The 26246-nt window shown below is 49.0% G+C and overlaps 12 protein-coding genes across 12 annotated transcripts; 6 read left to right on the forward strand and 6 right to left on the reverse strand.

Annotated features, from left to right (window-relative positions):
* Positions 1–1876: 1876 nt before the first annotated feature.
* On the forward strand, positions 1877–3085 carry Pdw03_8440 (Aquaglyceroporin, putative; the record flags this gene model as incomplete). Its single annotated transcript, XM_066101967.1, has 4 exons — positions 1877–2089; positions 2162–2575; positions 2644–2705; positions 2773–3085. The coding sequence occupies 4 exons, from the start codon at positions 1877–1879 to the stop codon at positions 3083–3085; spliced, it is 1002 nt and encodes a 333-aa protein (XP_065957050.1).
* A 778-nt stretch (positions 3086–3863) lies between these two features.
* On the forward strand, positions 3864–4820 carry Pdw03_8441 (SNARE complex subunit (Vam7); the record flags this gene model as incomplete). The annotated part of the gene is made up of 1 exon (XM_014678094.1): positions 3864–4820. One exon carries the CDS (start codon positions 3864–3866, stop codon positions 4818–4820), a length of 957 nt encoding a protein of 318 aa, XP_014533580.1.
* Positions 4821–5210: 390 nt separating this feature from the next.
* Pdw03_8442 (RNA polymerase I specific transcription initiation factor RRN3 superfamily) lies at positions 5211–7289 on the reverse strand (the record flags this gene model as incomplete). The annotated part of the gene is made up of 1 exon (XM_014678095.1): positions 5211–7289. One exon carries the CDS (start codon positions 7287–7289, stop codon positions 5211–5213), a length of 2079 nt encoding a protein of 692 aa, XP_014533581.1.
* Positions 7290–8183: 894 nt separating this feature from the next.
* Pdw03_8443 (pre-mrna splicing factor atp-dependent rna helicase prp16) lies at positions 8184–8951 on the reverse strand (the record flags this gene model as incomplete). The annotated part of the gene is made up of 1 exon (XM_014678096.1): positions 8184–8951. The coding sequence occupies one exon, from the start codon at positions 8949–8951 to the stop codon at positions 8184–8186; it is 768 nt and encodes a 255-aa protein (XP_014533582.1).
* Positions 8952–10551: 1600 nt separating this feature from the next.
* Pdw03_8444 (Cytochrome P450 family protein) lies at positions 10552–11603 on the reverse strand (the record flags this gene model as incomplete). Its single annotated transcript, XM_066101968.1, has 5 exons — positions 10552–11182; positions 11242–11304; positions 11382–11395; positions 11450–11502; positions 11555–11603. 5 exons carry the CDS (start codon positions 11601–11603, stop codon positions 10552–10554), a joined length of 810 nt encoding a protein of 269 aa, XP_065957051.1.
* Positions 11604–12857: 1254 nt separating this feature from the next.
* Positions 12858–14990, forward strand: Pdw03_8445 (C6 transcription factor, putative; the record flags this gene model as incomplete). The annotated part of the gene is made up of 1 exon (XM_014678098.1): positions 12858–14990. The coding sequence occupies one exon, from the start codon at positions 12858–12860 to the stop codon at positions 14988–14990; it is 2133 nt and encodes a 710-aa protein (XP_014533584.1).
* A 1451-nt stretch (positions 14991–16441) lies between these two features.
* On the forward strand, positions 16442–17645 carry Pdw03_8446 (Tyrosyl-DNA phosphodiesterase, putative; the record flags this gene model as incomplete). Its single annotated transcript, XM_066101969.1, has 3 exons — positions 16442–16700; positions 16754–17244; positions 17304–17645. 3 exons carry the CDS (start codon positions 16442–16444, stop codon positions 17643–17645), a joined length of 1092 nt encoding a protein of 363 aa, XP_065957052.1.
* A 141-nt stretch (positions 17646–17786) lies between these two features.
* Positions 17787–19844, forward strand: Pdw03_8447 (Tyrosyl-DNA phosphodiesterase, putative; the record flags this gene model as incomplete). Its single annotated transcript, XM_014678100.2, has 4 exons — positions 17787–18356; positions 18444–18556; positions 18623–19019; positions 19074–19844. The coding sequence occupies 4 exons, from the start codon at positions 17787–17789 to the stop codon at positions 19842–19844; spliced, it is 1851 nt and encodes a 616-aa protein (XP_014533586.2).
* A 294-nt stretch (positions 19845–20138) lies between these two features.
* On the reverse strand, positions 20139–20692 carry Pdw03_8448 (Acyl CoA binding protein family; the record flags this gene model as incomplete). Its single annotated transcript, XM_014678101.1, has 2 exons — positions 20139–20258; positions 20369–20692. 2 exons carry the CDS (start codon positions 20690–20692, stop codon positions 20139–20141), a joined length of 444 nt encoding a protein of 147 aa, XP_014533587.1.
* Positions 20693–21162: 470 nt separating this feature from the next.
* Positions 21163–22138, reverse strand: Pdw03_8449 (Tetratricopeptide-like helical; the record flags this gene model as incomplete). Its single annotated transcript, XM_066101970.1, has 4 exons — positions 21163–21171; positions 21249–21320; positions 21403–21940; positions 22056–22138. 4 exons carry the CDS (start codon positions 22136–22138, stop codon positions 21163–21165), a joined length of 702 nt encoding a protein of 233 aa, XP_065957053.1.
* A 602-nt stretch (positions 22139–22740) lies between these two features.
* Pdw03_8450 (Ribose/galactose isomerase) lies at positions 22741–23220 on the reverse strand (the record flags this gene model as incomplete). The annotated part of the gene is made up of 1 exon (XM_014678103.1): positions 22741–23220. One exon carries the CDS (start codon positions 23218–23220, stop codon positions 22741–22743), a length of 480 nt encoding a protein of 159 aa, XP_014533589.1.
* A 1622-nt stretch (positions 23221–24842) lies between these two features.
* Positions 24843–25691, forward strand: Pdw03_8451 (Triosephosphate isomerase; the record flags this gene model as incomplete). The annotated part of the gene is made up of 1 exon (XM_014678104.1): positions 24843–25691. One exon carries the CDS (start codon positions 24843–24845, stop codon positions 25689–25691), a length of 849 nt encoding a protein of 282 aa, XP_014533590.1.
* Positions 25692–26246: the final 555 nt, after the last annotated feature.

The following is a 26246-nucleotide window of genomic DNA, read 5'->3' on the forward strand; positions in this document are numbered from 1 at the left end:
AGAGCCCACTCACCATGCGGGCGAACTCCTCTTGCTGCGAAAGAAAAGTACAACAATCAGTTATATCGTCCATAGTGGGATGGAAAGCTGGGGGGTTTTCCCTCACACGGCTTGTAGTCGGAGCCCTGCACTAGCCGCGGCAAGAGTGGCACTCGCATTCTGCTTTCTCCGGCACTGGACATCCCCTGAAGACCCACTTCCTAACTGGGCAGATGTAGCACTTCGTTCGGGGTCACCTCCGAATCCATGAATGATCTGCTTCGCCCATTCAACGGCTAAAACATTGGTCTAGTAAGAGTTGACCATCACAATGACTACATTCTTTGTATCAGCCAATCTGTCTCTATGATAGAAAATCGCCTCGGTTATTCCACTTGTCCCTTCTAAATTCTGGACCTGAATGATGAGATATGAGAAAAGATAAAAATAGAGATCAATCTTCAATTTGAGGGTTACTATCAACAGCCGCAAAGGCCTCACAGATGCTGTCAAATTGTGAAATTTGATCGGGATCCATCGTAGATGCAGTCTCTGCACATGTCTATTAACCAAGATAGGAGTACAACCTTTACCCCAGATCGTCCTCACTTTCTTGAGATGATACGATGATACACCCATCGGAACTTCTCACACTTGATACATATTATAGCGGAATGTAAGGGATAGAATCAGATCAGAACTATTCGGATGCGATGTGAACACCCTTGTGCGTATAGGGGTTGAGGCGGTGCGAATCGCAATTGGTTGATCGGCACCTGCGCGCAGGGAATCCCCAGTCATTCTGTGACCCCCGGATTCGTCGATGCCTCGTGGCCCTGAATGACTTCATTCGACTCGACATGAACCCGTCGCGTGACAACAACCACCGCGAAGGCTAGCCAAGTCGTTCTCTCATGATTCCCTCTTCAAAGACATCCCTCAATTAATTGGAGAGGCAAAAGAAAAAGAAGACAGAGTGTCGAAGAAGCCTGGCTGTAGAGATCACTAGAAACATCTAATATAGTGGGACTGGCATGCTCCATACCCCCCGAGAAGCCATCGATGGACGCTCTGCCGTGATTCAGTGTAGGTCTACTCCGTGTCTGTCTCAAGTTTTATCTAGTCCCCTAACGAGCAATTCAAGGTCCCATCGAAGCCCTGTAGCAGCATGGCAGAAGCTCTAATTATCGATCTCATCAACGAAGAAAAAGAAAGAAATACAGCCACACTCTCTCCTGATTCCATATACACCAAATACACACACAGGCAAAGATCTTAGCAACACACTGGAAAAAGCATAAACAGACTTCGATCTACGCTCCTTCCAGTAAGGCTCTCGGCGCACAACCAGCCCCAGAAGCGAGACAATACCTTCCGTTGATGGCGGTGTGTGGGGGCCATGTCCTTCGACTTGACGCTAGAAGGGCAGGCAGTTGAAAGAGGGTTTGTATGCTCTCCTACTAAGTTTAATCCCGGTTAGTAAGCTGAAGAAACAAGTTTCCAACCCAGATTTTCAAGGATAAAAGGAAACGTTGTATGAAAAGCACGTCAAGTTTTCGTAGGCGGATTGTATCGGGCGATCTCAAGGCGAGGTCAAAGGTATGACAGAGGATTGAAAAGATCGCTGTGAACCGACAGTAACACTAACAGCGATAGATGTCGTGGAAGTCCCTGGACAAGAGCAACCAGAAGGCACCGAAGAGGAAGGAAGCAAGAATGATGCCATGGGCAACAATCCTTCGTATAGTTTGGTAGGCTCTGGTGCACAGAATCCGAACAACAACCGAGGATAAACAGATGTAGAGTATGAGCAGTACAATCCTCAATACCACCACGGAGATGATGGTCCAACCTGGAGTTTAGCTGAGCCCCTCCCTCATATATTGTCCGGCCTGGCATGCGTCATAACGCCTTGCCAGAGGATCGAAAGGAGGATCCAAGTGCCATGACAGAGAATGACGAGGATCCAGCGCAGATGGATGAAATTCGGAAACAGCATTCGGTGGAAAATCGAATGAAGAAGGTCAATGATCCTAACGAAGATGGATTTTTCAATGCTTGGTCGAAAATTCGTCACTATCTTCGTGAGCCGATGGCTGAATGGCTTGGAGTGAGTTTTTCGATTTGGTCCCCCGCCAAAAAAGAAAGAAAGAAGGAGTGTGCTGATCAACATCTTTCGCAGACAACCATGGCAATGATAATTGGTCTTTGCGCCACCTTGTCGAACTTGACTTCCTCTGGGCAAGCTGGATCATATCCTGCTCAAAGTATGGCCTGGGGCTTTGGATTCATGACCGCTATCTACACTACTGGAGGGATGTCTGGCGGTCATTTAAACCCAGCTATCTCCATCTCGCTGTCTGTATTTCGTGGATTCCCGGCGCGTCGATGTATGAAATACATTGCTGCTCAGCTCCTCGGTACTCTCACTGCTGGGGGTATCCCATACGCGATCTACCACGATGCTATTTGGCGAAGTCGCCAAACAAGCCAAAGTATCCCAAGATGCAAGCGTCGCCGCTCAAGCTCTCATCACCTTGCCAAAATCACTTGTGCATCCTGCGTTTTTCACCGAGTTTTTGGCAGCGCAATCTTAGTGGGTTCTATTCTCGCCCTGGGAGACGATACAAATCCCCCCCCCCCCCCACAAGAGTGAGAATGCAGGCATTTATTATTGGCATTATCATTACAATAGTAATTCTTGCTCTTGGATGTAATACAGGAGGGTATGTGTTGAACTCCTAATTTCCAATTTCCAAGTGCGTATGAAACTAATTTTGGTCGGTCTTGGAGTTGTTTCAACTGCGCACGAGACTTTGGCCCGCGACTTGTTGCCGTTGTGGTGGGGTGGAGTAGCCATCTTTTCAGAGAACGCCATGCATGGTGGATCTGGGGTCCCTGGGTCGCAGACATCACCGGCGCATTGTTTGGGGCCTTGATCGATGACATGGCTATTTTTACCGGTGGGGAGAGTCCGGTCAACTATCCTCCACGGAGGCGAAAGCGCGCATACCGTATGAGAGCTTTGAATCTCCGGAAGAAACTTCGTATTGGGAGAAAGAAGATCCCCGATCTCGAGCGTTCTGTTGCGGAAGCAGAGCACTGAAATACAGCATATGTTATTTTAAAAGTGAAAATTCCTGAGCCTGTGGATCTTGGGTTGTTTCATATACGAAGTACATCTTGCACTAAATGACCCACACTAGTCTTATTGCGGCCTATTGGTTGTCACTAGGGGCCACTGAGAGAGCTAATGAAGCTTCGATTTGAAGCTAGCGAAGGCTTCGCAAGGGTATAGACTTGGTCATCGTGAACATTCCTCTTCCACTGGAGGTGCTTGGCCTCTGAAAGGTGGAGAACGAGCTTGGGAGCCGATGCCGAGACTATGGATCTGTTCTGAAACAGAAGAATCGAATGTTGATGGTCTACAGTGTCGACGAATTGACAAGAAAGCAGCAAAGTGGCCATCAGCACACATATAGCACCAAGGTCGAGAATCGAAAAAAAAAAAAAAAAAAAAATCGATTGCTCCGTAGAAGTCAGGCAACTCAGAGCTCCACAAATCAGCCTCAAAACGCTAGTCGGAAATAAGAGAATGGATTCAGTTGGAGGTGGAGATTAATGTACCAAGTTTATCTAACCAATAGAAGCGATAAATTCCAATTTCAGAATTGTCTTAGTCGCTTAAATGGGCTTTAGGGGTCTTTATAAAATGAGGTCTCACTTAAAAATAGGGCTCGAAAAAATAAATCAGGGGGGGGGGCAATGTATCGTGATGGACATCTCAGTCGTTTCCCGGCCTTAATCTATCAAGTCTACGGCGTTTCCTGTCGTTTAGACTATCATTCTCTCTTTTATACCCTGTCGTCGTCTACGCAGTCACGATGCTCGCTCAAGGGCGAACACTCACCAAATTCTCAACCGGAAGCATCTTCATTCTAACATGTCTATTCTTCATCCTCTATTACCACCCCATGAGACTAGAAACACCAAAAGGGCCCTCAGGGCCTTCCGAATTTGACACATCCAGAAAGGGCCTCCAACCAGCGCTGCCGCGAATCCCAGAGAAGATCTGGTACAAAGTTGGACCCAAAGGATTGAGCGACCAGTCACACGAATGGCTGGACGATTGTCTCCACAAAAACCCTGCGCATAGCGCGCAGATCATGACAGACCTCACGGGCGATCAATATGTCCAAAAGAACTACCACAATCGTCCCGATATTGTCCATGCCTATCTCTCGCTGTCGGTACCTATCCTGAAAGCGGATTTCTTGCGCTATCTGCTTCTTTTCGCAGAGGGTGGCATCTGGGCTGATCTTGATGTTTCATGTGGTGATGTACCCATTAGAGAATGGATTCCTGAGACGCTGCGCGCTAAAGCTGGTCTTGTGGTTGGGTGGGAGTTTGATGTGGGCTGGGGGGATAATTTTATTCGGCAGTTTGAGAGTTGGACCATTCTGGCGGCGCCGAGTTCACCGCATCTGTTGATGGTGATTGAAGATATCATGGATGGGATTCGCCAAAAGACGGAGGAGTATGGGGTTCCTGTTTCCGAGTTGACTTTGGAGATGACGGGTGATGTGATTGACTTTACGGGGCCGAGGCGGTTGACTCGTGGGATTTTGAAGAGCTTGGAACTGGTTCGCAATGAGACCATCGACATGGCGACTATCTCAAACCTCTTAAAGCCCGTTTTGGTTGAGGATGTCTTAATCTTGCCCGGGTATTCATTCGCCGCGTCGTCGAATACCTACAGCAATAAGAATGTGACTGGTCCATCTTTGGTCCAGCATCATTATGCTGGCAGTTGGAAGAATCATAATGGCGGGGAGAGCTGATCGGGGATATCTTTTCATGTACATATGAATTTGCATAGAGCCATGTGAGTTATAAGGCGGTTGGCTTTGTTAGATCAGTCGAAGAGGCCACGACATTTCATGTAAATCATTTTCCCATTTTTTTTTAAACAAGCTAGATTTGTCGGCAGTAGAGTAGCACACGAGACAAAAAGGGAGGGATTCCACAGAGTTCCGTGCACGCTCAAGAAGAACGATATCATCAGTCATTAGGTATCGAAACCCTGTTTTGTGAAAAAAAAAAAAAAATCAAATCAAATCTGGATCGAAAGATCGCATGTATCGGTAGAAATCCCAAACGCCACGCTGAAGTAACAAAAGAGCCGAACTATAAATCAAGTCCTAATTCGAGAAAGAAAGATGGTGTCCAGTTCACTCCTCGTCAGTCTCGGTGACATCGTCGCCCGATTCATCATCGGACTCGTCAGCTCCACTGTCTGAGTCGTTTGCATCGTCAAGACCTGGAATACCGCGCCACTCGACATAGTCGCCTTCTAGCCAGCGACGGCTGCGAGGAAGTTGGTAGGGATCGAAGGGGAAGTATGCATCCAATTGATAGCCGATGTTATCACCGGCACGGATCTCACGGCCGACATGACTGAAGCGTGGGTCTGAAAGATTGGAAAGATTCCTGAAGGCAGTGACGCGAATGCGCTTGTTGGTCTCAAGGAGAGGGTAGACATAGAGGAATTGGAAGTGGTGGGCGATGCGGGCGAACTCGGCAACGATGGCCGGGGAGCATACCTTGAGTGGGTTTAGTCGCGAATAAATGCATTTATGAAGGAATTCTTTCATGTTGGGAGGGAATGCGATCTGGCCTGGCTCAAGCCCATCCACCTGGTCCGGAGTATCACCATCAACGGCGGCGGTTGTCAGATCACGCCACCGGAAACAGAAGATGTACAGAAGGGCCTGTGCGGTGGAGTAGAAAGGTCCGTAGCGACGGAGATCAGGACCGCGGCAGCTGTCTTCATAGTCCATGCGTAGGCTGTTAAGATGTGTGAGGAGAAGATCGAAGACGTCGCGAACCACTTCTCCGGAGATATGGGCACCACGTGCAACAAAGCTGGCCAGGTAAGCGGCTGCTGACTGGCGCAGGATTCCAGGCTGCAGCTTGTTGAAGATGAGCTGCACAAATGTGGACGCAAAACGATCGACGAGCACAGGCGAGGCCTGAGAGAAATGGAACAAGAGGAACTGCGAATGACGAGATCGGTATGTAGGAAGGATGATCGTTTGGAAGTGGCTGAGGAGCAGATCCAACGCGTTCTCCTGATCATCCAGAGTACCCGAGGTGAAGGGGGGCGAAAAGTATTCAAAAAGGAGATCTATCATCCCATCCACTTTGAGAACGTTGTCCTTGATCTTCTTGGCGCCCTTGGTGTCGTCATCTTCCGATTCATCGCTAGCAACCGAGGAATCATCATCTTCCTCGTCATCAACCTCATCTAAGATTTCCTCGCCTACCTCTTCTTCAAAGTCCTCCATGTCAATCTGAATTTCAACGTCGACCTTGACAAGTTTCTCGATAATAAGAGCCAAGATGTCAGACTGGAGCTCTGGGGCGTAGCTGATGAGTTGGATGAGATTTCGGGTGTAGGCGATGTTCGCGCTAGCTGAATCTGAGTCGAAGGGAAACTGGGTAGACAAAATAGGGGAGAGTGATCCACTACCGGCAGGGATGAGTCGCAGCACATGACGCATTGCCATATGAACTCGGGCATGCATTTCGGATGGTGACACAACGGCGTAGCCAGGAAGTCGACCGAGTCCTCGAGGGATGGACCCGAGATTGGTGGCTAACATCTTCAAGACAGGTCCGAGGAACACCCCTTGTGCGGCGGCAAGGTTACCTAGGAACCGGATGTACAGCTTCACGTAGGATTCGTCTCGTCCGAGCCACTCGCTGTTGATGATGGCATGAACCAAACCACTGCAGGAGCGGTCCAAGGAGGCGACATGCGAAATCAGACCGAGAAGGTGGTTTCTCAAACATGCGTGTGTTGGCGATTCATATGCAATCAAGCTGTAATCGCCTTCTTTCGTTGGGTCGGCAGAAAACATGCCCTTGATTCGGTCGTACCCCTCGCTTTCTGACATCGTGACATGTCGGTGGATAGCCCCTCGGACCTCTTCCCGAATGACTGCCAGGCTCTTCTCCGATAAAGCATCATCGTGTATCTTCACATCTTGGTCAAATTGCACGCGGGGTCGCTTCTTGGTGGGAGGAAGGGCTTCCGTCGCGTCGTCTGCCAGGGAGGAGGACGGGGAGGAGGGGAGATCCATTTCGCTCATTTTTCGTTTCGAGCCAGCGACCACGAGAGGAGCTTTCGACGTTTTGAGAATCGGGACTGGAGAGGAAGTCGAAAGCATCTTGGATCGAGATATCGTAGGAGTAGCCGGTAACGCCGGTAACGCCGGTTTGCGCGAGGTCGTGGCAAGGGAGACCATGGCCGAATGTGAGGGGAAAGGGATGTAGGACAGGTTCTAGGCAGAAGCCAGTGTCGACATTTGCTTTCTCTGCACTTTGGCAGAAATCAAATCCTGTTGACTTTGGACTCACTGTCGAAGCTTATTGAAGGCTGAACCCAAGCACACGACACTTTTTCACGTCGAGATCTTGGGACTTATGCTACAGATTGGAATAGGAGAAAATGGGAACAGTCTGTCTGCATCCGTGGAAGTCCAGTTTCTTGAGATAGATGAAATCGGATGCAGACAGAATGGCCGATTTGCTGGATCCAAAGCAAATCAGAGCGAAATTTTTCCCTCATTTCCTTCGGTCAGTTGTGGAGCCCAGCGGAGCACCCGTGACCGTGTCGTTGAGCCCTACGCTATACCTATTTAGGCAAAATTGAATTATGTCATCAAGTGGTCATTGTCACGTTTTAACTATACATCATCCTCTACATCTTACTGTGCTTGTGTCCGAAAGTTTTTTTTGAACGTGTCTGTTGGAGTTTGTTTTAAAATCTGAATGAAACATCGATAAGACACTACACGGCTCCAATAGGTCTCCTGAAAGACCCAAGAATCTTTACAAAGACTTTTCCAAGTCTCATGAAAGGATCCTATGTAGCAGTTGACCCCAAATGATACACAAATGAATGACAACAAAAAAACAGACCATCTATTAAGGGAGGAACATAAGAAAGTTCAAAATTCAAGATCGAGCGCGGGAAAGGATCTTCCCATGGTATCGTGTGAAACAAGGGGCAGTAGTCGTAAAAGAGAGAATAATAGTTGGTCATCATGAAGGGTCAAGCGAGGAATATCCAGTCCTTGCAAGTCCGCAATTTCTTGTCGTTGATCGCCCGGATCAACCGGGGTGGGGAAGCAATCATGTTAGAACCAAGATGTGGTCATAGTTCCATGTGTGTCCTCAAAAATGCTGCCGTACAGTTCTTCAACTTCCACTAGATATTCTTCGACAGTGAACTTCTGGAGCCCCTTGGCATAGAGAATCCGCTCTTCATCATCGATCATGTTTAGGCCCGCAAATTCCTCCACAACTTCGTTCACCTGCTCTAGCTCTTTGCTGAATGGATGCGGCTCGGCCTGGAAGAGGTCCTCGGATGCACGAATGGTCGGTGTGCTACGCGCTGTGTTCAGCGGAGGTGGCGACATCCTAGAGATCGAGCGCTTGTGAACGAGCTCCTGGTGTGACCGCTTAGTGTGAGACAGAGCCCGCTTGGGCACCAGCGGAGCATCTGTAGTTGACGAACACGTTGAGGAGCGTGGGTGACTTGTCACTGTGGCCGTGCGCTTCGGAAAATACGACATCAATGGGTTTGCATCAATGGGAGAGCTCTCGGAAGGAGAGACGTCGGGCGAGGACATCGAAGACGCATAGCTTTGAGGGGAGAAGGGAGCGTCGGAGTCATCGCGCGACCCCAGTGATGAGGCAGATGAAGAGCCGCTGGTTGCGTTGATATCGGGTGCGTTGTAGGCGATCATATTGGTTGTAGACAGAAGCTGGACCGGCCCAGAAATGTTGCTGCGCTTTATACTTGCTGAGTTGAGTCGCACATGCCCTTCACCAAGATATGGCATGGGTGCGGACACTTCTGGGCGCTTATTGCGCCGGGTGAATGCTCTTGTAAGAGTCGACATGGCGATCCGGAGATTTGGTCAAGTTCAAAATGTGAAAACGGTGCGTTGTGACGCGGTCGGAATTGATTTATGATTTTACACATGCAATGCGTAGAATTTTGTTTCTTTTGTAAAATCTGATCGCGGTTTGCGGTCGGATGCGTGTTTGAGTCGGATGCGTTATTGAGTCTCGCGTAGCAAAACGATCGCGGAAAGAATGTAAGATCAACTGGAATGTCCAGTATCAGATCGATCAATGTGCTGTATAGAATATCAAATTCTACTTCAAAACTGCACAAAATGAATGTCGAGTCCTCTTTTGATTTTGCGCAGCAAAATGTGGAGGGAAATAACAGTCTCTTTTGTCGAGGAAAGGTGGCGCACAAGTAAAGAATAGAATAGATGAATTAAAGGAGTCCAGGATCACAGATCACTTTGTATCTAGGACTTGAAGAATAGACAAATAAGGAGAGAATGAAGGAACAAAGACACACAATCCCAAGGAGGTTGGAAGATAAAAGAGTGTAGGGGGGGCCTCTCCTTACCGGGGGTTTTTTGGGCGCTACACCAGCGTTTGAGGTTGACCAGTAGCAAGACACCTCAAGGATGCGGATGGAGCCCAGCTGGAGTGCAGTTAGGGTCTGGCTATCAGGGCCCAGTGTTCTCAATGATCGAGTGGTTCACCCAAACTTTTCCGATTTGCCTCTTTCTTCAGTATAGGAACTACGCTGTTATTTATTCGCCTCTAGAATCTTGAAGGGGCAATATTTATCCAGTTGATTCTAGTCCCCTCCCTCCGGAGTCATCTTTCAAGGTGTCGGATATGTACCTGGGTATGGAGGGGTCATCGGGCAAACGTACACTTGTTCGACGTGTCCCGTCTGCGCTGTCATTCCAGATCAAACACCCTTGAAGTCTGCAAGGTCATTTGAATGCCAACCCTCGTAGAGAGTGGCCGTACAGCGTGATGCGATAAATGCCCCGAGAATAATTTAATTGAAAGGGATGCCGGTCCGGGCTCTTAGTCTGAAGGCACGGGCGTGTCACCAATCACTTGTATCCGTCCCGCGCTCAAAGTAGTCTGTGCTCCGTGACCCGTTGGCTCGAATTCAGATAAGTAGAGCATCCAATCAGAGGGTTCAACCCCCCCTAAAAAACGCATGTCAAAGGGTCATGCTGCGAGTGCCTGCAAACGATCAAGTCCGGAGGGGTTGGAGAACTTCCAATAACGAGATGGTGGTGTTCTGCTCGATATCTGAGTGGTTTGGTGGGTTTCCAGTGGAGTTTTTGGTGTTCAACATATTAGAAAGCCTTCATCTCAGACTCCACCGTGAAAATTGCATGGAGTGGGGTGAAACCCGCTAGGGTCCAGCATTATATTATGGTATGCGATGTATCGTACTCCGTACGTCGTATATAAATTCAACTTGGTTTTGCTCTCACTGGACAAAGCCTTCGGGGGTTTTGATATCTTGAAAAAGTTCCAGAAAACACGTGATGTGTTAACTACAAATCGAGGCCTCAGGCATGCATGCTCCGCAATGACTTCGCCGGTTACAGACAAGGAACCCAGGCTCTATGAGGACTTTCAGGTTGCTGTGAGTGTTCGGAGCACATCCATTTAAAAGTAAAGGCTCGGGTTATTGTGCGACAGTTCCTCAGCTTTACTCGACCGCCCCATCTTCACCCCAGCTTGTGCATCCGAAACACCGACGGCATCCTCGACTCTAATTATTCCGTCTCGAGAACTACGAGGAGACGGCACGGGTTCGGGTTCCACCGCGACCTGGTGTCTAAAATAAACCGGCGAAGCCATCACTCCCGAGTGAGACTGATGAGCGTCGTATGCACTCCCTAAACTGACTCTGTTGTCCCTGGATTGCCATGCATATGAGACTAGTCTGGAATGAGGTTGATCTCCCAAGCTCTGCGGTTTCTCATGAGTAGGAGTCATAGGAATCGTGTAGCCACGTCTCAACGTCTCTGAAACCATGTCGCTTGGCTGCTCAATGGTAAACCGGTCCGACATGACTGTTAGCCAACGTTCCAGATCAGGCCATTCTCGAAGGGGCAGCTGAGACCACTCTTCCATGCGAGCTGCCTTGTTTTTAGGACTGGTATCCGTCTTTGCTAGGGGTTGAACTGCTGTTGGTTGTCCCATTGAACGAATCACCATCAAAGCCCCGTGGAGGGCTGACTCGGTCTCTACAAGCCTCTCTTCCAATTGATTCAAGTATCCCAACGGTAAGCCTCTGGGCCAATGGGTTAGCTTCCCGCGGGTACCTGCATGTATGTAGGCCTGAGTACTTGCCTTTTACCACTCTCTGGGTAGGTACATTTCGACATGTCCCCTGCGCATTGAGAGCAAAACGGACTTAACGAGATATGAATGGTCAGCAAGGAAACCAGCTATCGAACTCAACAGTGAGAACGTTTTTAGATCGATCTTACAGTCTGCGATCACACTACCTTGTTGGTCAGCACATAGTTTTGTTGTTCTTTACAAAAGAATAACACACCTTGCATTTACGCTGTCTGCATAGCTCACAAGAAATCGGATTTAAGTTTTCTTCTGACCTCTTGAGTCAGTCGATCTATGCTTTCATGTGGGGTACTGGTCACACCTGGCATGGTAACACCAGGTGCCTTCCGCTTCGATCGTAATTGCGCCATTTGTTGACTACGGGATTATACAATGCAGAATGCAGTGTAACTCCCGAAGACAACCAAGATCTCAGGCTACCAAGGTCATGTGCATGAGTGATTTTGCTTGGTGAAAGTTTCGGAGTAAGAAACCTCCGGGGATTATTGGCAGGCACGTGATGCTCACCGCAACTCCAAGCTTATGACCTACCAATATAAAAACTCTTACAAGGATATGATATTGTTTTGATTGAGTGAAATTTTAAAACAAATCACCATGTTGTTCCAATGTTAGTCTGTTGACATGGGATATTCATGCGTGTCATTGTCATATTCTACTGGCATTCATCTTGTAAATCTCTAGGTTCGCCATCCCAGGATTATCATATCGAAATAGAATATGGCCCACCCTAGGCCTTCAACATAAACCGAGGTGTCTTTTACAGTTTAATAGTAACATTGGCTGTATCTTTTCCCACATTTCATCCTGCATAAATCACCATGAGGGGGGGGGGTTGTTTCGGGTGTACAACATACTACGTGTGGACTATACGGATTGGTGGTTTGTCGAGAGGTAAAAAGAGACATGAAACTGAACTGGCTCAGGCGTCTAAAGACTGGCAGGCAGGTGCAGATAATACCAGTGTTTGCTTCAATCACACTTCAGACGGTTACTGGAATAGTACCGCCCGTTGTGGTGTCAGTTCCGATACTGTATGGGTTGCATTTGCGGAAATCAAATCTCACTAGTCGGATCTGTGTCAGTTGCAGGCTGTGGTAGAATCGAATAGCCAACTTAAAAAAAACGAAGAAACCTGCCAAAATTACCATCATACTACATAACCACAGCGATAACCCTCGATTCGGCACATCTAATGTGCTCAATTCAATGTTGTAGGACGTGGTACCTCTAGTTGGCTAATGTAAAATTATGCAAGGGAAGCGAACAGGCATGAATCTTTACGATTCCTCCGTGGTGGTTCCGGCCTGAGGATGTTGAGCAGGAATGTGCTACTTTGAAAGTATTGCACCCGGAAAGGGTGCCTTTTAAAGTGCCCTAGGTACTTTATAATCATTCAAGTAAGAAGTAACGTGTTCATCAAAAGATGTCAACAACATAATATAATCGAAAGCAAAAAGCATTCTTAATCTTATAGATCTAGTGGTGCTTGTACGTCTGCCGCTGACGTAATAGCAAACCGTGTTCGGCCGGATTTCTTCCCCAGGGAACACATGTTTCACTATCTCTATTTCGAAACATGTGATTCGTGAATCATAGCGATAATGGCTTCGGCTTCACCTGCCAGTGTGCGGTTTCAAGAGGATGAGTCCCAATGGCCATATTCTTCTCGTCCGACAAAGAGACACAAGCGCACCTCCGGCGCGGGAGCCTCAGGACCCTCGCCTCGCGAAATTGGATTTATGAGAGAGTCTCAAAATGACGGGTCTGCAACCTTCCTTGGAAGTTCAAGTGGAATCCATTTTATTCGTCATGTTTACAATGCCTTTACACGCCGTTCAGCAGACTTGGACCAAACACGAGCCCGTGACAGATCCTCGGTGCCAGGGGAAGACGACCGGCTGCAGCAAATTCCAGGAAGCATCCAAAGCTCGGATGAGCTATGGGCAAAGGAGGAATTAAATTATGCCCCAAATGCCTCAGTTGCTTTCGACGATCTTGTAGAGTGGACACGCAGCTATTTCGAAAATTGGCACCCAATCTTCCCATGCCTACACGCCCCGACAGTCTTGAAAACCATGGAGACAGTCAGCCAAAAAGGGATTGAATCGGTCAACCAACTAGAACTGATGATTCTCCGCTCCATTTTGTCCATTTCTCTCGGTGATGATCGGCAGAAAACGGTGCGTAGTTCGAAGATCAATCCCGTTCCTTCGGTCTTGGTCTTTCGATCCATCCAACATGTGATGCAAGATGTACAAAGCCTCCTTGAAAAGCCAACCAGCTTGCCACTGCTACAAGCGGCATTCACCGCTCAACTCGCACTCGCTTCTCTTTTGCGCCTGAATGCTGCCTCGCGGGTAGGGGGTGTCATCACGCGCACTGCATTCCACCTCGGGTTGCATCGTTGCCCAAGACGCTTTTCTTGCTTCAGCAGCGAAGAAGCCAACATCCGTTGTCGATTATTCTGGTCAATATATTCCCTTGAGCGATATCTTTCCCAGGCCCTTGGCATTCCGCTCTCTATCCGAGATGACGACATTGACGTGTGCTACCCCGATGCGGAGAGACATCTTTCAAATTTTAAAGTCCGTGACGATTGTAGATTGCGCCTACTAGGCCATCTAGCGAAGTTTGCCCGGATTCGAGGTTTGATTGTTGAACTTCGTAATAAATCCATTCTCCACAGTCGCGTTAGCCAGATTGAAGCGGCTCATGTTACTGGAGAACTAGCGCAATGGTGGAATGAAGTTTACGACGATGTCAACCCCATTTATGAGCCCACAGAAACTGGCCGGGATCAAGGACCGATCTTGCAGCCATACCACCGGCTACTCCTGATGATCCTGAGACACGAGGCTACTATCTCGCTCAATCGACCTCTTCTAGCCTCTGAAAATCCTAGTGCAGATTACAAGAACGCATTACAGACTTGCATTGGATCTTCTCGGTCTATCCTTGCGGCATTGAGAAAGCACATGTCTTCTGAACCGGCATCTCCGCTCTCCTGGCCATGCTTTACCTGGTCTGCTTGGATGGCCTGTCTCATTCTGATGTATGCTGCGTGGAATGAAGAATTTCCAGTGCTGACTGCTCTCAAGTATGCGAGAATGGGGATTGCCATCTTGGAAAACCTATCACTGCGCGGTAGCAGCTGGCCAGAGACCTGCATCGAGGCGATCAAAGGCATGCAATCTGCTTTCAAAACACAGACATCTAGTGGGCACCAACCCAAGCCTACTGCCACATTTCACGGCCGCGGAAGATCATCTCAACCCAATTCCCAAGCTACCCCATCGACGGATAGACGGATATCACGAATGCTGCCAGCTCAAAATGAAAATAATGAGATTAGCGAAACAGGTCTCACGCCAATTCGATCTCAAGCTTTAGCGCCGAACGGATGCCAAGGCCGTCCAGCCTCTACCGAAATTCGTCCACTTCAAGCTTCAATACGCTCTCCTGCCCAAGGCCTCGGCCCCGCAGAAAACTACGACTCGGCCGTTTTTTCACCGTCTAGCAATTTCGGTAACTTTGCTGAAGCATTAGACCCTGCTGAGAACTATCTCAGTGGACAGTCTTCAGCTGGTCTCATATTTGGCAACATGGCTGACAGAAACTCTGCTTTCAATCCGAGTTTTGCTGGTCAAGACTCTTTGCTATTTTCATCATCTATGCTCATGAACGATTCATGGAGTGTGGCTGATGGCCCATGGATGATTCACAACAACTTCTAGTGATTTATGAAAAAGAAAAACGAGTGATGGCTGCGTTCTGGCCGGAAAATTACTCCGAAAGCCTCCAATCCAGCTTACTATTTCAAATCAACATCTACCATCGTCCGATTCAGATCCAAAAGAACTCGCAACTGGCTCTTCTTATCGGCATCAGGTGTGCAAAAACCGAAAAGTCTTCTTAACTGTTCAAGATATAGCTCATAAACCTGGAATGTACCCTTTCAAGAAACGGACAACCTGTTGATCCGTCCGCGCACACGGAGCACGATCCTGCTGCATCTGCCACTGATGAACATCTACCGAGGTATTGGCATTCAAATGAGCGAGGAAATCCAAGTGCTGAGGCACCGTCAAAAGATCACAGTTGCCGCGCAGCTGCGTGTTAGCGTCCAGCAAGTGTTCAACGGCACGATCTCTCATAGTTATCGTGGGGTATTCCAATGCAGTCTGGCTCTCCATTCCTTCCTTCCATTGTTGTGGAACAGTCGTTTCCTCCAGTAGCTGAATTCCGATACTCCAGCCTTCAAAAGGAACAATGTCAATTGTTGTCCCAGCAAGGACACGGTACCACGTCTCATTGAGTGTCCTCCCGCCCTCGCCGTTGAATCTTTCACTTGTCTAATGACGGGATATGTCTCTATGAGCCAGTGCGTAAGCTTTCAAAGAAAGAGCGAGCAAGATTCATGTCATGTGTTCCCGGTTGACCTCTTATTTGGACCAGTTTGTTGGATGGATTGGCAGCGCGAAGTGGAATGAGATTGTCGTTGTCAAGGTACAGGTCATCTAGTGACAAATGCCATTGTGTTGAAGCCGTAGATTTGTCTTCGCTTTCACGAGTGCATCGGTTCATATTGATTTCCCGCTGCCTTGGAGGCCTGTCAGACCTAGGACAAAGAGTCGCGGATTTGTTGAGGTCGGTCGCCGGTGTTGAACATGACAATGTAAGATAGACCTTTATTCAAGATGTTATTCACTGCTTCTTTTTACTCGATTGGTGGTGTCGTGCTTTCAGTTGGGCAACTTCATTTGCGGATTGGATTGGATTGGATTGATATCGGTCGTAAAGCTGGTGTGGAAAACATCAAGTAGATACTCGTTGGGAGAATTCACTTTCAAGTTCGAGCCTTGCGATATAGATTAAAAGTTCTTCCAATGGCATATCCTTGTTTACGATAAAAATGTACTAGGCAGGATCTAGAAGCCATTCCTCGACCGAGTGGTATGCACGTCGGGGTTATAGGTACGCGGACATGTCTTTGTCCGAGTGGGTGCACCCCGCGATGATCGTAGTCGAGTGGCTTGCGATGAGGGGTTATGCGATAGGCTTGTGGCAGATTGAATGTGGAGATTGAAATCTAACAGTTTGAGCCCGAGTGCCTTTTAAAGCCTTTTGTTCTCTAAGATCTCTCACCTAGATCACCTCAAACAAAGAATTTTACCACAACAGCCTGATGTCTGCTCCAATCGCTAGCCAGAAGACCTACAGCATTGCCTCCATCCCAGCCGATGGAATTGGCCCAGAGGTCATCAATGCTGGTATTACGGCTCTGAATACCTTGACCGATACCCTCAAGACCTTCAAGTTGGAGTTCAAGAATTATGACTGGAGCTCCGAAACCTACAAGAAGACCGGCAAATACATCCCGGATGGTGGACTCGAGGAGCTCAAGAAGCACGACGCAATTTTCTTCGGCGCTGTCGGCGCTCCTGGTAAGCAGACACAATCAATGCCTAGAATGACATGGTACTAAACACAAGAGAAGATGTTCCCGATCACATTTCCCTGTGGGGTCTGAGACTCGCCATCTGCCAGCCGTTCCAACAGTACGCGAACGTGCGCCCAACACGGGTGTTCCGCGGCACCGAGTCCCCGCTGCGCAATTGCGGGCCCAACGACCTTGACTGGGTGATCATCCGTGAGAACAGCGAAGGAGAGTATGCTGGTCAGGGAGGCCGCTCCCATGCCGGAAAGCCTTGGGAGGTTGCAACGGAGGTTTCTATCTTCTCTCGTCACGGTGTGGAGAGGATAATGCGGTTTGCCTTTGAGACTGCTCAGAAGCGGCCGCGCAAGCTGTTGACTGTGGTTACCAAGAGTAATGCGCAGCGCAACGGCATGGTTCTCTGGGATGAAGTGGCAAAGCTTGTTGCCGTTGATTTTCCCGATGTCACTGTGGACAAGATGCTCGTTGATGCCATGACTACCCGCATGGTTCTGAAGCCCGAAAGTCTGGATACCATCGTTGCTACCAATTTGGTGAGTTGTCGAAATGAGAAATTAAGAATAACTAGAGATGCAGACTGACGACCAACTAGCACGCTGACATTCTATCTGATCTTGCTGCTTCTCTGGCTGGATCTATTGGTATCGCACCTACCTCTAACCTCGACCCTACACGAGAGTATCCCAGTATGTTTGAGCCCATTCACGGCTCCGCTTTTGATATCACTGGCATGGGTATCTCCAATCCCGTGGCTACATTTTGGACGGCCGCGGAGATGCTTGCTTGGCTCGGTGAGGAGGAGGCTTCCAAGCAGCTGTTGGTTTGCGTCGAGAATGTCTGCGAGCAGGGAGTTCTTACCCGTGACTTGGGTGGTAATGCCACGACAAAGCAGGTCACTGATGCAGTTGTGGCAGAGATTAAGAAGCTTGCGTAATTTGAATCCGAGTCAGCAATTTTCTCTGAGGATGAGATGTGAAACTGTGTATCTTGAATATAAAAGAAACCAAAAATAAAATTAAAAAGTGTGACGCCAAAGTAGATGGAATGATGAAGATGAGGGGGAATTCAGAACAAAATGAAAGGTTCAATTCCTATTAAAGGTCTTTTTGATATACAACATGCACAACCTTCGACATCGCTCAATGCTCGTGTCTCTCGTGATCGCCCATCTCGACCGCCTTTCAACCTTCGTCAACTCTCGACTACCACTCTCACAGGAACACTTTCAATGGAGCGCCCCTCTAAAAGAGCCAGATTCTTATTAGATTCCAGTGATGGCGCAGCTACTACACCCTTGACATCTTTCCAAAGGGCCATTAGCCCACCGTTGCCACGGGGCTGTCCCGCACTGACTGACGGTTTGGTGATTTCTGGCACCGGAGTCACTGCTCACTCTACCAAGTTCGTCGATTCGCCAGTACAACTTACTCACATTCGAGATTTACCGGATGGTAATAATGTCGACGCGGTCCGACTACGTGACATTCTTGGAGATCCCATGATCCGTGAATGCTGGCAGTTTAACTTCATCTTTGATGTGGACTTTCTGATGGCACACTTTGATGAAGATGTCCGGAGTCTAGTGAAAGTCAAGGTCGTACATGGGTCGTGGCGGAGGGAGGATTCAAATCGCATTCGAGTCGAGGTAAATTTGTGCTGGCCAGACTTCTTTTAAATCCATCTCATCATTGATCGAGGATTTAAAATAGCATGAGACTAACCAGCTACTTAGGAGGCCTGTTCGCGATATCCTAATGTCGAGCCTATTGTGGCCTACATGCCGGAACCTTTCGGGACACATCATTCCAAGATGATGATTCTTCTTCGACATGATGACCTAGCTCAGTAAGATTCTTTCCGACATTGTTGATCGATATAGCCAAACAGAGGTCTAACAAACCAACCAAATAGGGTCGTTATCCATACGGCAAACATGATCCATATGGATTGGACCAACATGACCCAGGCTGCCTGGCTCTCTCCATTGCTTCCCCTGCAGAAGGCAACCTCGGTAGAATCTCCCACAGATGCAAAAGTTGGCTCGGGCGCACGCTTCAAAAGAGATCTCCTCGCTTATTTGAAAGCGTACGGACCTAAAAAGACTGGTCCGCTAGTCCAGCAGCTGGATAACTATGACTTCTGTCCTATTCGTGCTGCCCTCATTGCTAGTGTCCCGTCCAAAAAGCACGCCAGTGACTCCAGCTCAGACGAAGAGACACTATGGGGCTGGCCTGCTGTCAAAGATTTGATGGGCCAAGTACCAATCCAGCAGAAAAACACAAGCAAGAAACCACACATAGTCATACAGGTACGCATCTCCAAACGACCCATCGCACTGTAATTAACCTCCAACAAATCCAAGACCTCCTCGGTAGCAACCCTCGGTCAGACAAACAAATGGCTCAAAGACGTCTTTTTCAAAGCCCTCACCCCAACGCACAGCCCACAACCGACCTACTCAATAATCTTCCCGACCCCAGACGAAATCCGCCGCTCCTTAAACGGCTACAACTCCGGCGTCTCAATCCACATGAAAATCCAAAGCGCAGCACAACAGAAGCAACTCCAATACATGAGTCCGTATCTCTGCCAATGGGCTGGTGACAGCCTCCCCCCAGGTCAATGCATCGACCTATCCGAAGACAATCCCCCAAAGCGCGAAGCAGGCCGCGCCCGCGCAGCACCACACATCAAGACTTACATTCGCTTCGCGGACTCAGACATGAAGACCATTGACTGGGCGATGGTCTCGTCGGCGAATCTGTCCACGCAGGCGTGGGGTGCGGCGACGAATGCTAGTGGCGAGGTGCGCATTTGTAGCTGGGAGATTGGCGTTGTTGTTTGGCCGGAGCTTTTCCGAGATGGAGGTTGTGATGATGCTGCATCTCCATCTGCATCTGAATCTGAATCCCGGGCGGAAGGGAAACCCCCTGCGCCGGACGTGCTGATGGTTCCTTGCTTTAAGCGGGATCGTCCTGTTGTGTCTGATGGAGCTGAGACCGCTTCTATGGTCGTCGGGTTCCGGATGCCTTATGATCTTCCGTTGACGCCGTATGGCGCGGGTGATGAGCCGTGGTGTGCAACTGCTTCGCACGCTCTACCAGACTGGCAGGGGCAGAGTTGGGTTGTTTGAGTCTACTGTTTTTGCCTTTAGTCTTCTTAGCTATATCTGGTGGTTTATCGTCCCAGCGGTGTGGGTCGCATGGTTGTCTCAGTATGTATCGTATACGGGATTGTGAGGTACGCGAGTGTTGGGCCATGGAAAGTAGCATGCATTTGTATTCGTTTGTTCGTCCTGAGAGACTTGAGACAGTACGATTATCTCTTCCCTTTTAGATAACCGACATTCCAAAATCTCACTCGACAATTTATCCTCTTCGATAAATTGCGGGTTCATTCTCCAAGCCCAATTCTCCCAATGTATTATCTATTCGTCGCGGGTACCGTACTTGGCAATGAAGGTGCTGACGTAGCCGATGTAAAGCTGGTGAGCCTTGGAGGGGCTGTAGTCCTTGACCTTCTCCCAAGCACCATAGAGCTGCTTCTTCTGTAGGGTTGTAAAGGATGAGTTGTCAGCTACCGGTTTTCTTCAAAGGAACGTGCTATGCATGGCGCAGAGCTTTCCCGATCTTGCAATCAGTTGTAAAGGGAACGTACCTGGATATCAAACATGCCGGGCTTCTCCATAACCTCGCCCTTGCCAACCTTGAAGTAGATGTAGAGGTCCTTCTTCTCCAAAAGACCGGGGGCAGTCTTCAGCATCATAACAGCCTTGGCAGCGAACTCGAAGGCCTTGCGCAGGGTCTCGGCCTCGGCGGCATCATCAAGCTTCTCGAACTCGCCCTGCTCAGCGACCTTCTCGATGATCTCCTTCAGAGCTGCGATGTCGATGCCGGTGGCGGCGTCTTGGACCTCGGGAGTGAACTTTTCTTTCTTCTGGGCGGTCTCCAGGACAGTGAGGAAGGGGGTAATGTCAGACATTTTGTAATTTGGTGTTTTGTTTTTGAGGATGAGGAGAGGTAAAAGTCAAGAGCCGAGGATTTATATGGTTGGGATGTTGGAGATGGTTGAGGGCGGGGTCCACGGGCTTAGGTGGGGTCGCTGACACACTCGCCAGTTGGTTTCATACAAGGTGCAGCGCATGATTGTACTATATGGGTATTTTAACGAATTGGCAAGATAGATTTTAAGAGGAAATTCCATTTGTCTTAATATATATCCTCAACGCTTGAATTATATTCAAATTAGTTCAAGAACCACGCCAAAAGATGTATGTCCACATGCAATCGCTGTGGATATCACTCGCTATGCACCGGCAAAAGAGAAGAGAAAACAAATTCTCCGAGCATTGTACAAATTCAAGGAGAGAGCGCGATCACCAATCCACCGCCCATCCATTGTTAGTGAGGAACTCCTCACAGGCTGCCTTGAGAGCATAGTTGTTCCGCAGATCATGAACACTGATAGGAGCCCGAGTTAAGGGGTCGACGCCCGACTTCTCAACATACTTGGTGATGCCCAAGCGATCGAAACTAACCCCCGACGGTGTCATAACCGGATCATGCATGATCTCAAATGTGATCCCATCAATGAGATAGTCAGGAACAACCTAGAAGCAACCCCAAACGTCAACCAACCAACCTCGTCAACCAAGTTCGAAAAAAAAAAAAAAAAAAAAAAAAAAAACATACCCTTTCCTGAACCTCGCCGTTAGAAGCAACTCGAAATGCCTCCCTCAAATTCCTAATCTTGTTCTCCGCATCCTCCCGCAACGCTTTCTGATCCTCCCCAAACCCAATCTCCCCAATCTCCCCTCGCTCTAGACGACCCTGCAATTCTGCCAGCGCACGCGTCACATCAGCCTCAACGAGCGCCTCGACAGAGCCCAGAGTTTCATTCAGCTCGCGCAACCGGGATGTCTCCCGCGCAGCCCAGATCTGCTGCTTTGCGCGCAATACGGTCTGCGACAGGTTCTCCGTCTGAGGACTCTTCGCTGCGAGACTCTGTTGGTACGCGTCGGACGCGACGTCGTATGCTTCCTGTGGGCGCTGTAGGCTTAAAAGGGCCTGAGCGAGGTAGTAGTGGCTTTTTAGGGCGGCGGGGTTCTTTAGACCGTAGATTTCGATTGCGGCGCGGGCGTCACGTTCGACGTCGGCCCACTTGGCGAGCTTGCTTCGCGTTATCGCGCGGTTTGTGAAGAAGGTTGCATCTTTGGGGTTCTTTTGGATTCTATAGCAGTTTTAGGTTAGTTCGGGGTTGATTTGACTGGTTGTTGGCGTTGCGGCTTTGGGTTGGGGGAGGGGAGGGGGGCGGAGAAGCCGGAATGTCGGATGTGATAGCTTACGCTTGGGAATAGAAGTCTTCGGCACCGCTGTAATCTCCGGATTTAAAGAGCTCGTTGCCCTTTGCTTTGAGTTCTTGAGCCATGGTCTATGTGTGAGTAAGGACTTGGGTTTCTCCCCGTGTCGCTAATATGTTCTCCAATGTGGGGCGGTCCGCCACATCGTGTCAGAAGTGATCGATGTGGATATTGCAGTAGTTCATATAGTGTACTGAGGAATCTGAGGAGGTTTTGATCTGCAATCACCATGCAAATGCCCTTTGTGGGCATGTCTGTAAATTCTTCCAAATCGTATGAAACATCTCATCTGCACATGGAAACTCATAGATCCCCGTGGAAGGTTTTGAGTCATCCCAAATTGCACTGCGCAGTCCGGGAGGATATAGCTGCTCGTCTACAATTTAGTCTGAGTGAAGTTGACCCATAGTTATTTCATTCACTATATACATGTCTATGTGACCTTCTAATCCAAAATCTGGAGGCGGAAGCAACATTTCGTTTGTGGTATCGTGCGCTGTGAGAACGAAAAAAAAAGACAATAACAGTTGTGCAAGACAAGTTGATGAAACCTAGACGAATCATACTCTGTGGGAAGGCAAGGTTAGGCGGCGAGACCAGGAGGAGTCTCAAAGACATTCAGAGTGGTTTGGGTGTCAGGGGAGACGAGACGAAGAACAATGACAAGTGTCTAAGCAGCAGTGCGGAACTGGAGCTCATAGTCCTTGATAGCCTGGACCTTGGCAGCAGAGGCGGACTTGGGGTCGAAGCGGTAGTTCAGCCAGTCTGTAGCGAGCTTCTTGGCCAACTCGACACCGATGACACGCTGCCCCATGCACAGGACTTGGGCGTCGTTGCTCAATATGGAGCGCTCAACCGAGAAGGGATCGTGGGCAGTCACAGCTCGGATACCAGGCACTTTGTTCGCTGCGATGGCAACACCCAGACCAGTGCCGCAAATGAAGAGACCACGATCAGCCTTGCCATCCATGATGAGCTTGGCACCTTCGACGGCAGGGTGAGGGTAGGCAGTCTTATCGGAGGATGAGTTGACACCAACATCAATGATCTCGGCAACAAGAGGGTTCTTCTCTAGAGTGGCCTTGATGGCATCCTTGTATGGGACACCAGCCTCGTCGCAGGCCATGACAATGCGGAAGGGAGTCGACATGGTGAAGATATAGACAAGAGAATAGAGAATGTACAAATAACAGTTTGTATGGAATTTAAGTAGATAGTGCTCCGTAGAGAGAGAGAAATTCGGTTGATGCAGAAAGAAACCCTGAGTTGAGAGCACACATAAAGGGGGTCTTTATACCTTCTTGCTCAGCTTCTTCCCCTCTCTTCGCCTTAAAAAGCCATGCAACCAAACCCAGGTCCAGCCAATCCTTGCATTTGATGGGATCATCATCTGCCGTTCTCCACCGAGAGACTCGAATGGTCTGGTTCCCTTAATCTTGTTACGCGTATTTTATAGCGTCCGGGGTGGCCCGCCCCCAGCATCATAGCACCCAAGGACGGACTATGAGTGGTCAGCACCAGAAGGAGGTCAACCCGAGGTCGGATCCTTTAAGAGCCTTGTTTTAGGCCATACATGCCTGTTACCTCGTATTACAGGGGATGTGTTATTCAACCTCGCTGGCGCTGGCTTGGACTACGCCCCCAGGTTTCATCTTCTGCCACAGTCAAGCCATCGATGTCAGTGGTGCACACGGCTTATTAAATAAGATGGACAAGACGGCTGTGGCTTTTGTTTTTACACCTGGCGGTTCAACTAATGGCTTAAAACTTGATGCCTCGAGGCCAAGAGCCGGGAATCTTGGTTGTATCCCGAATTTTGGTTTTGGTGGCTATGGCCTGGGCACCTTGTGTAGCGAGAAACACACGGTAATGGCCCCAGCTGTATATCATCCAGACGGGAAGAACGGAAGAAAGAAATGAAATTGACCTTATAACCGGGCACTAAGTCCCCATGCCCTGTTTCAACTTGGCTGAACCATAACCTTGGAACGGAAATGCAAAGATTCAAAACCAATAGGGATTGTCTCACAACGGGATCTTCTCGTAGAATGCGCACATACAAAGTCCAACTTATTGTCCAGACTCTGAACCCTAATGATTGATGTGCATTGCCTCATTGCAAGATATGGAACTCCACTTTCCCACTCCACCGTCACCAATGTTGTTGGTCGCTGCCAACTTAACCCAGGTTCTCCGGATTTTCCTTGGTGCAGTGTATGATGCTGTACATGGTATTCCGTACATTCTACTCTCATCAAAGCTCTAATCAAACTATAGTATACCATAGACACAGAGAATGTACGATTTGTACGCAAAAGCCAAAGTAGTACCAGTTTCATCGGAATACATCCATAGTTCTATACGGCACTTATTGCTATCTCCGGGGTACTTGATGTTCCATTGGCTTTACTTGGCCCACCACAGTCGTGTCAATCTTGAACTGTGGCAGTAAGTCCTTTTGAATGTTCTCTTACTTTGTATACTCCAATCTGGGCTGATATGACATCACGTATGGAGTCCATAGGTCTCTCATCCCACTAACCTAATGGGACGATCGGAACGATGAGGGCCGCTAATGCAGCGCATGGACTTTAGAAATTCCCTTCTAAGACTGTGATTGAAACTTGAAATTGCGTGAACATTATAGTGTTCGCTCCAACTTTCCACAGCAAGTTTTTCGAAAATCCCCACCCCGGGGGACGCTAAGCACAACCCTATAACTGGACACTAGCCCTTTCATTCACACAATTTCTACACCCATCACCCATCACTATGGCGTCTCATTACCCTACTCTCCCAGAGAAGCTCCTTCTTATCTCTCTGAAGATGTACTTCACCCCAGACCGCACGATCACATATCTCCGCGACCTCCTCAACCCAACCAATGAGATCGTCCACCCCGCAAACCGAGACAAACTCCTCCTAGCTCTAATCCCAGACTTTCTAACCATCTGGCCCTGCGCCCAAATCCTCAAAGACTACGAAACTAACCTGGCCAACACCGGAACCCCCCTATCCCCACCCCCCTTCCTGCTCGGCGCGCAAGACTGCTTCTGGGAATCCCATGGCGCATACACAGGTGAAGTCTCGCCGGCGTCGATCCGCGCCCTGGGCTGCACAATTGTCGAACTAGGCCACGCCGAGCGCCGTGCCATCTGCAATGAAACAGATTCCCAAACTGCCCACAAGGCAGCCGCAACATGCGCCCAGTCGATGGTTCCGCTCGTCTGTGTCGGCGAGGTGACCACTCCCGGCCCCATCGCCTCCCAGGCTGTCGGCCAGGCTGTGACGGAGTGTGCGGTGCTGGTGCGTGCAGTGCTGGATGCTATCCCGGATGACGCGCCTGTGATTTTTGCTTACGAGCCTGTTTGGGCTATTGGGCAGCCGAAGCCTGCGGGGGTTGCGCACGTTGCAGCTGTTGTGCAGGGCATCCGGGCTGTGATTGGTGTCCGGCCGGGTACGGTGCGTGTCTTATATGGGGGTAGTGCGGGGCCTGGTCTTTGGGGGGTTGGTGGGCTTGGTCGTGTAGTTGATGGGATGTTTCTAGGCAGGTTCGCTCACGAAATTGATGGTGTGCGAGAGGTTGTTCGTGAAGTGGAGGAGACGCTGGCTCTGGTGTGATGCTGTGCTGTTCGCTGATGATAACCTTGTACGCCATATGCACCAGGTCTTGTCCTTGCGTCGACACCTTGACACTTTGGCACCTCTCCAATACCGGTATACGGGGTATTGTGTTTCGCTCTATACGGTTCCTCGTCATATTTATACGGAATAATACATAATACCGCTCAAACAGAAAACAGCCACAAAGACGCATCTAGACACAAACTCAGAAAAAGTGGGAATCTCCACTCGGGAAGCCTATCTGGGGTATCCCGCCACACCCACTGGAGAACTTCCCCGGTTTTGTTTTTTTTTTTTTTTTTTTTTCTTCTCACGCGATCGAGATTTGCCTCTTTGAAGGCTTTTTGTTTAGACTTCGACAACTTCAATGGGGTCTAGGATATCGTGAAGCTACTTCTCCTAACTTTATGTGTGCTTGAAGTGGGGTCGTGTTACGGTCTGGAGCTCCATTCTGCAGTGATCGAGCAATCCAAGCGAATTATATATACCCCTTTCGAAGCCATGCGTCTATCTTGACCGACGCTTATCAATTCCTCGTTTTTTTGGGTCGAT

Source organism: Penicillium digitatum, chromosome 3 (genome assembly GCF_016767815.1).
Source record: "Penicillium digitatum chromosome 3, complete sequence".
Classification (NCBI taxonomy): Eukaryota; Fungi; Ascomycota; class Eurotiomycetes; order Eurotiales; family Aspergillaceae; genus Penicillium; species Penicillium digitatum.